This window comes from Platalea leucorodia (genome assembly GCF_965183815.1).
Source record: "Platalea leucorodia genome assembly, chromosome: 7".
Classification (NCBI taxonomy): domain Eukaryota; kingdom Metazoa; phylum Chordata; class Aves; order Pelecaniformes; family Threskiornithidae; genus Platalea; species Platalea leucorodia.
Genome location: NC_138829.1, coordinates 15,038,024 through 15,045,792, shown reverse-complemented (window position 1 = coordinate 15,045,792; position 7,769 = coordinate 15,038,024). Strand labels below are relative to the sequence as shown.

At 43.4% G+C, this 7,769-nt stretch overlaps 1 protein-coding gene across 4 annotated transcripts in view; it reads right to left on the bottom strand.

The window, feature by feature from the left end:
- Nucleotides 1–367: 367 nt before the first annotated feature.
- Nucleotides 368–7,769, bottom strand: part of BCL11B (BCL11 transcription factor B) — a 91,264-nt gene continuing 83,862 nt past the window's right edge. For all 4 annotated transcript variants that reach the window (XM_082317608.1, XM_082317610.1, XM_082317609.1 and 1 more), the window contains one exon: nucleotides 368–2,384. In XM_082317608.1, coding sequence (XP_082173734.1) covers nucleotides 373–2,384 — 2,012 coding nt within the window. In that variant the 3' untranslated portion in view covers nucleotides 368–372. The remainder of the gene's footprint in view (nucleotides 2,385–7,769) is intronic.

Sequence of the window (7,769 nt, the reverse complement as noted above, 5' to 3'; positions counted from 1 at the left end):
AGGCTACGACTGGGTAAAATTAAAAAGGGATACCCAACAAAATTTTAAAAGAAATTTAAACAGAAAGAATAAAAAAAAGTACCTGCACATGCCAAAAAATTACAAAAACCCAATAAATACAGAAATTATTGCACAGTTAAAAGGCTCCACAATTTTTACTGCCTTAATCAACCCTCGGGTTTAATAGAACTTTGTAGACACAGGTTATATTTTAAGTGCCAAAGACTGGCACCTACCATAGTTATGCTAAGTTATGTTTACGGAGGCAAGTTAGGTCATCTTTTCTCAGTTGGCAATAGTTAAACTGTACAAATAAAATGTTACCTAGACCCCTGAAATTTAACCTAGCGGGGGCGGGGGGGGGGGGGGGCCTTAGCTTCTTTCTGCCTGCTCAATTTTGACGTCATTTGTCAGCAAATGTTCTCCATGCCACTTTTTCATGTGTTTCTCCAGGGTGCTGTAAACACTGAAGGGCATCTGGCAAATGTCGCAGCGGTAGACCTCCTTCCCTATCTGGCCATGCGTTTTCATATGGCGCGTCAGCTTACTGCTCTGGGCACATGCATAGTTGCAGAGCTCGCATTTGTAAGGCCGCTCTCCAGTGTGGCTCCGACGGTGCACCGTCAAATTGCTGCAGTTCTTAAAGACCTTGCCACAGTACTCACATGTATCACTCCTGCGCCCTTCCTTTGAACTGGGTCTCCCGGGACCGGGACCGCTGATGTGGGGGGTGCTGCCTCCGCTCGCCGTGCCGCTGCGCCCTGAGAGCCCCCCGTCCAGCATGTCCCCCGGTGGGGTGGAGAAACGCAGGCTCCCGTTCTCCGACGAGTGCTCGGAAGAGGTCGCGAAGGGGGATTGTCGGGAGTCTGTGAATCCGAGGAACGGATCCTTCATGAAGTGCCGCGATGCTGCGTACCCTACCAGCCACTGGGAGTAAACGTTTTCAGAAGGTATTATCGTTGCTGGTGGCAAGTCCAAATCTTTCTCTACCTTTATTCTTTTAGAAGAATTGTTTAAACTGGGGCTCGTGATAGGTGTTGGCTTGCGGGGGAACAAGTTTGGGAAGGGTTCACCTGGGCCAAAGTTTCTTCCGTTGACTGTCCCTTCCTCAGTGCGGTCCAGCTCTCCTACCACTGAGTCTTCGTCGCCTGGATCTCTCTGACAGAGGTCTCGAGGACACAAGTCTCGCTGGTCAGAAGACCTTTTCATGAAGCCACTCCTCTTCTGTTTTTCAGCTAGCATGTCATTATATTGCTGGATGGCACCTAGACTTACATTCTCGATGACTTTTCCCAGGACAAGGGATTTCTCATCCGGCAGCGACTTGGAGCCGTTTTCTCGGTTACGACTCAGCTCCGAGTCCATACTGAAGCTTGACTCTGGCCGGCTCTCATTTTCAAGCTCCTCTTCCTCCTCCTCCTCCTCTTCCTCTTCTTCATTGTCGTGGCCCAGGGAAGGATCGCTCTCATTCCTGAAATCTGCCTCACTGGATTTCAGTCCCTCTCCAGTGAGCTCGCTTGTGCCCGGCTCGGGGGAACTAGTGGTGGACAGTCCATCGTCTGACCTGCCCGTCATGGAGCCAGCTTTATGCATATGCGTTTTCATGTGGCGTTTTAGCTTGCTGGCCTGGGAGCAAGCGTGGTCACAGAGCTGACACTTGTAGGGCTTTTCTCCTGTGTGACTGCGCCGGTGCACGATAAGGTTACTCTGGAACTTGAATGTTTTCCCACAAAATTCACAGGACTTGCTCTTGGCCTGAGGCTGGGGAGGCGTAGTGCTGCTGGGGGGCATGGGAGGCAGTGGCGGGGTGCTCAAAAAAGGTGATTTAGGACTCGGCTGGAAAGGATTCAACAGGCGATGCATAGGGTTGGTGCGACTGGGTGAGACTGGCGGAGGGGTGGAACTGTTTCCTGCCAGCTCTCGAAGCCTTCTGGAGAAATCCATCGCTGGGGACTCAATTGCCATAGGATTTAAACGCATAACTCTGTCAAAGGCACTGGGATGCTGGGCAACTAACCCCATTTCTTCGGCACTAAGGCGATGTGGATCCAGATGATGACGAGGCGGTGGGCTGAACAGCGGAGGCGTGTTTGGGAGCCGACCCTCACCAAAGCCAGGGTGTTCACGCAAGATGGGTCCTGTCATCCGCAAAAGATTGAAAGGGTTGTTGTCTCCAAGGAAATTCATCAGCGGGGACTGTGCAACAGTCTCTGGTCCCAGAGGAGGAGGGATGGTGATGCGTGGAGTAAGGGAACTGTTTGAAGGGCTTGTTTCCAGGTAGATGCGGAATCCATGTGTGTTCTGGGCATGCTGAAGCAAGAACCAAGCGCTATTAAAAGGCTGCTTGCATGTTGTGCAAATATAGCTTGAAGGCTCATCTTTACCTATAAAAGAAAAATAGAAAGAACACTCAAAAAATAATACAGCGGAGAACATTTAAATACAGTTGGCATGCACTTTATTTTGCTAACACATTTCCTCCTTGGCATTTCTGAAAGAAGGACTTAATTGCAATGTATTGACTGATATAAATTGTTGAACAGCACATTTACTCACCACACATTCACTTAACATGTATGACAAATATCACACATACGCATTGGTGCTATATACGTTTATATCTTCTAACTTGCAAATAAAACCTTCCTTTATGACGCCTAGGGATCCAAATCCTTTCACGTGTTTATTCCACAAAAAGGAATTTGTTTCAAGGGATTTATGACTGCAGCCGAAAACCAAGGAAAATGCAGTGTGGTAGGAGCTCCAGTGTCATTTTCACTCTTTCATTTTATATTTTTATATACTTCATGCAGCAGTCCCCTGAGATATTGCTGAATTTAATTTATACATGCTTCAGTCATGCCAGCACTTCCATTTTTAAAATACTATGTAGGTATTTAGCTGCACAAGTCCTATTCAAGTCAACAGGAGCTTGGAAAATGTACCCTTGCATAAACCGCTTTGACATTCTTTTTGCCAAAACACCAAGAAGCCACTCAAATGAAACATCCGGTAATCAAAGCCGACAGCACAGTTGCAATTAACAGTAACAAATGTCGGGCCGTGCTTGAACTGGGTCCCAAGAATTTCTGAGCCTGAGCCTGAGCCTGCCCTCCAATGCAGAAACGCTCACTGGAGCCAAAAACATTGTTCTGTTTGCCTTTCTAGCCTCTTTGAACGGCTGCATAAAGGTGGAAAGCATTCCTTTAACCTTGATTCAGCTTTACATAAAGGACAGGTGTGGACAAGTCTGCACTACAGTCATAATTTTGCTAGCTAGAAAATTCCAGTCCTGGGCACAATATAAACTATGTGCTATCTTCAAAAAGCACTCCCCCCCCCCCCCCCCCCCCGCTTTTTTAGTGCCTCTGCAAGACTCTGATAAATTCATAAATATGTGTCAACTTGAAAATCATGATCCAGGATTTGTTTTGTTGTTGTTGTTTTTAAATGAGGGGGAGGTTTCCTGAAAAAACAACTACCCATTTTGGAAAATCTAAAATTAATTTCTTGCTTGTTTGTTTGTTTATTAAAGTACATATTTTGGCTAGCGATGGCCCCACTGCACCTAAAGGCACTAAACTTCCTGAAAGTTCAAAGCCTGAACCAAGCTTCCCGCCTGACCCGTATCTGCATAACCTGAACGAAGCCCCATCCCAGCCCCTCCGCGGGAGCTCAGATCCAAAGCTGAACTACACAACCCCTTTCGAGACAGGGGGACTGTAATTCACAAAAGCTCAATGCTTGAGCTTGAAAATGAAAGAGTTTATAAGGTGAACAGAACTGTATTATCAAAACTACCTTTGTAAAGAGGAATGACTCATAGCAGTAAAAAAAAAAAACAAAAAAGAAAAAAATTAAACTCAGGCACACCAGGCGTCTGCTGCTGACTGAATTCCCCTCTTCTGCCTGTTGCAGGAACGGCTGCTGCTAACAAAACCTACAAAACCTTTGACAAGGAGGCTAGAAGATTATCTGCCTACCTATCAGCCTGTCGGTCTATCTAATCTTATCACCCAATGAACATCCATAAAAGCGTAAAGGAAAAAGCATCTATCAGATTGAGACTTATTTACAAAGGTAGGTGATAAATGTGGTGCAGCTCCTCACGCTCCTATTGATTTAGTAAGGCTATTGCTGTGGGTAGCAGCTTCAGACCCCGATTTCAGAGAAGGCAAGAAAAAATGTACACAACACAGCGGGTGTTTCTGCCTGGCTGACACAGCCCCTGTGCCCTGGCCCTGCACGCTGCATTGTACGGGACAGACCCAGTTGCTTTGGTTAGTCCCTAACAACCGCTATTGGAAAAAACACAAGTTTGGGAACTGTACTCAGCTTGGAAAAAGTGCCCGTAACTGTTACTGACATTAATGAAAGCCACATACAAACAGCGAAAGGAACTGATACATTATCCCTTAAAAATCTACTCAGCACCGAGGCAGTTAGGGAGTTTTATGTCAGCTCTGCAGCCAAAGCAACAGTAAATGCTCCCATTATTACTTCAAATATTTAAATTTCTGTTTCTTACAGAAATATGATGAAAATGTCTAGACCTTTAACTTTTCTTGCACAGCAACATGTGTAGTATAAAAAGTGACAGAAATCACTGAAGCAGACTAAAGTATATAACATACTCTGTCAAAAGCTTTTTTTAACAATATGTTTTACCTCAGCTCACCCTAGAATAGATTTTAATAAAGCCCCTTCTGAAGTGTGATCTAATAGCAAATGAAGTGCAGCATCTTACAAGGTCATATATCTTCAAATTAAAGAGTGCTCTGCACCCTTCACCTTCATTTTATCCACTCTAATTAATCGATTTATTACCCACAGCTGTTCGATTCTTTCATTTTTAAAGTCACAGCATCCATTCTTTTTTGTTGTGGGATTTTTTTTCTTTAAAAAAAATAAAGTGTGTGAGTGTGTGTGTGTGAGTGAGAGAGTGTGTGTGTGTGTGTGTGTGCATGCATTCTCCTTGCTTAGCTCAAGAGCTGACAGGAGGAAGAAAGCAGCTGTGTATTAGACGACAACGACGACGACAACAGCAACACGTTTACTTCAGCAAAGGCACATATGTAAGGAGAAAAATTCCTGAGCAGGCTGAGGATCAAGGCCAATCTAAAACTGAAATGGCTGATTAAAAAAATTACCCTCAAAATGGCAGCTGGCTGGATGCTTGCTACTACATGTTACATGGAACTGAGATGTTTTGTTTTGTTTTGTTTTGTTCTCCAAAACTTCACCTCCGTGAAATTCAAGTGAGGAAAGTAAATCGCCCTCCTTTTTAGTTTTCTTTCAAACAGAGCAAATTAGTGCTATTAGTGATCTAAGATTTACAAGCTAGCAGTCATAAAACAGTCTTCTCTTCCTTTTTGTTTTGTTTAGCTTTTATGCTCCTTAACACTCCTCTTCAGGAGACCCCAACACAATGGCAAAATTGACTGCAGGCTACCTGGCTACCAATTCCTGACTGCTTCACGACTGCTCATGTGTGCATGCCTGTGTATATATATATTTTAACTTTCACAGCCCTCCAAGACTCTCCCCAGACTCCCCATTTAAAAAAAATGAAAAAAATAAAATAAAATGTTCATTTCCATATTATCACTTCATGGTTATCTTGCCTAGAAGTTGCCCTGAGCAGTGTAGATGTTCACTTTTAAGAACAGAACAATGTCAAAAAGTCTTTGAAGAGCCACTCCGAACATTTTTATATTCAAAAACTTGCTAAATATTTTAAACATGCCCAGAAACAGCCACGTATTGCTCAAGAATGATCCTTATATTTAATAATGCAGTGCACCTAGACTATAAAACTCTTTGTTATAAGGCCACTTTTGATGTATGTCTATCTTAATCCCTTGCCACCTGCACTGAAGTCTGTCTAAATACCCACTTTATGACAACTAGCTATATAGGCTTTGCCATATGCAGTCTTTATCACTTTAGCATGTGCTTGACTTTGAGCATGTGAGTAATCAACATCAGTGAAACTTAAGAATAGGCTGAAGTGCTCTGTTGGATAGTGATGAAATTATTCATGTGCTTAGAGTTAAACACAAGCCAATTCATTAATACTGTTCAATGAACTGCACATGGATTCAACCCTACAGTCTATAACTGGGCATGATTTTCGGGGCTGATGGCTCAAGTATAATTTTTTATCTTTACATTAGTTGGTAGATACGGTGTACGTACTGAGATGAGACATCCAGGCCACAAGCCCTGAGCAGTCAATAGCAGCTTCAAGGTTGCACTAAAGCCAAACAAATACTGCCACTGGAGTTCAGACATGAGAGAGGTTTGTAGGGCTGGATCCTACTGAGACACGGGTATATAGGTTCAGAAATATTGATTTGAAGGCTAGGAAGCACCGTGAAATTAAAGAATGAGAGAACTGGGAGAAACCTTAAGGGTTGCCCTTGTCCAATTCCTGACCCAAGGGATGCCCATATCTGTGCATCCATTCTTATCTATGGCAGATGCTCCACTTCAAAGGCCACCCGGATGGAGAGTCTACAACCTTCCCAAAGTCTACCTCATTCCTTCTCTCCTTTACCATCATGAAGGTTCCCCAAATGACTAATCTAAATATTTCTTCCTGCAATTTAAGATCATAATATTTTGTCCTACCTACATGTACATGAAAAACATAGGAAACAATTTAGTCTGCACCTCACATACAGGTATCATCCAGCCCGGTGATCTGCAGTTGAACCACCTCATGTCTTTTAGCACCTCCTTCTCCCAACTTGATTTGGAAATGCCAAATGAGAGAGAATTCACTACATATCAGAGTAGTCTGTGGCAATGGTTGACTATCTATCTTCGGTATTAAAAAAACTGTCTTCTTTCCGATTTAAATTGCTGAGTTCAACTGCCAACCATTAGTTTTTGTTATGTTTTTATCTGATTGATAGATTAAAAATCTCTCTAGTATCTTCTCCCTAAGCAGGTAATGTCAAACTATGAACTTACTGAACACTCTTGCCTTTTCTGCGTAGTATGACAAAAGATGGTCTTTTCCAGAAATATTAAAATGTGTTCCCTCCATTACTGCATGATAGATTATGTTCCGTTCAAAATGTCAAAGCAATAATGAGCTTTTTTCTCTTTCATGAACAGCACAAAACAAAGCTAAATTCAGATCATGCCTCCCAAATTCTGCCCTTACAGGGGGCAGTGAGAAAAGACAGGTCAGTTTGCCCAGCCCAGAACAAGAGTAGCCTGGGTCTGTGGACATTCATCCCACTGCACCAGGAAGCCTGAATGCCCTGAATTATCTGTCCTCTGCAGTCTGACTTGTATCATTTAGTGATACACAGATCTTCCTTGCCCAGTTGGTACATGACTTTCTATATACCCTGAATGCTGAGCGCCTTTGCCCTGGAGATAAATTTCCCTCAAAATATCCTTAGTTATTCTGGTTACCATCAAACAGTAATCAGCATGAGATAAGAACTGTTGAGAATTCATTATTTTCTGCTGGGCTACAGTGACATCCAGTGCCTTACAAATCCTCCCCTCAGCACGCCTGAATAATTCCATTAGCTGTAACAGAGAACGAACTCCCCCGCTTTTTAATCACCCACCCATAACCCCTGCCAGGACTGCGGTGAGGACCTGCAGTCGGGTCCACATAACCACCGCCATTCTTTACCTCTAGCAATACTTTCCAGATAATGTTTCTGGTTCCCTTTACAAAGTTACAACAGAAGCAATAAAAACGTTAAGGAATTTTAATGCTGCTTTACTGCACCTTTAGAAGT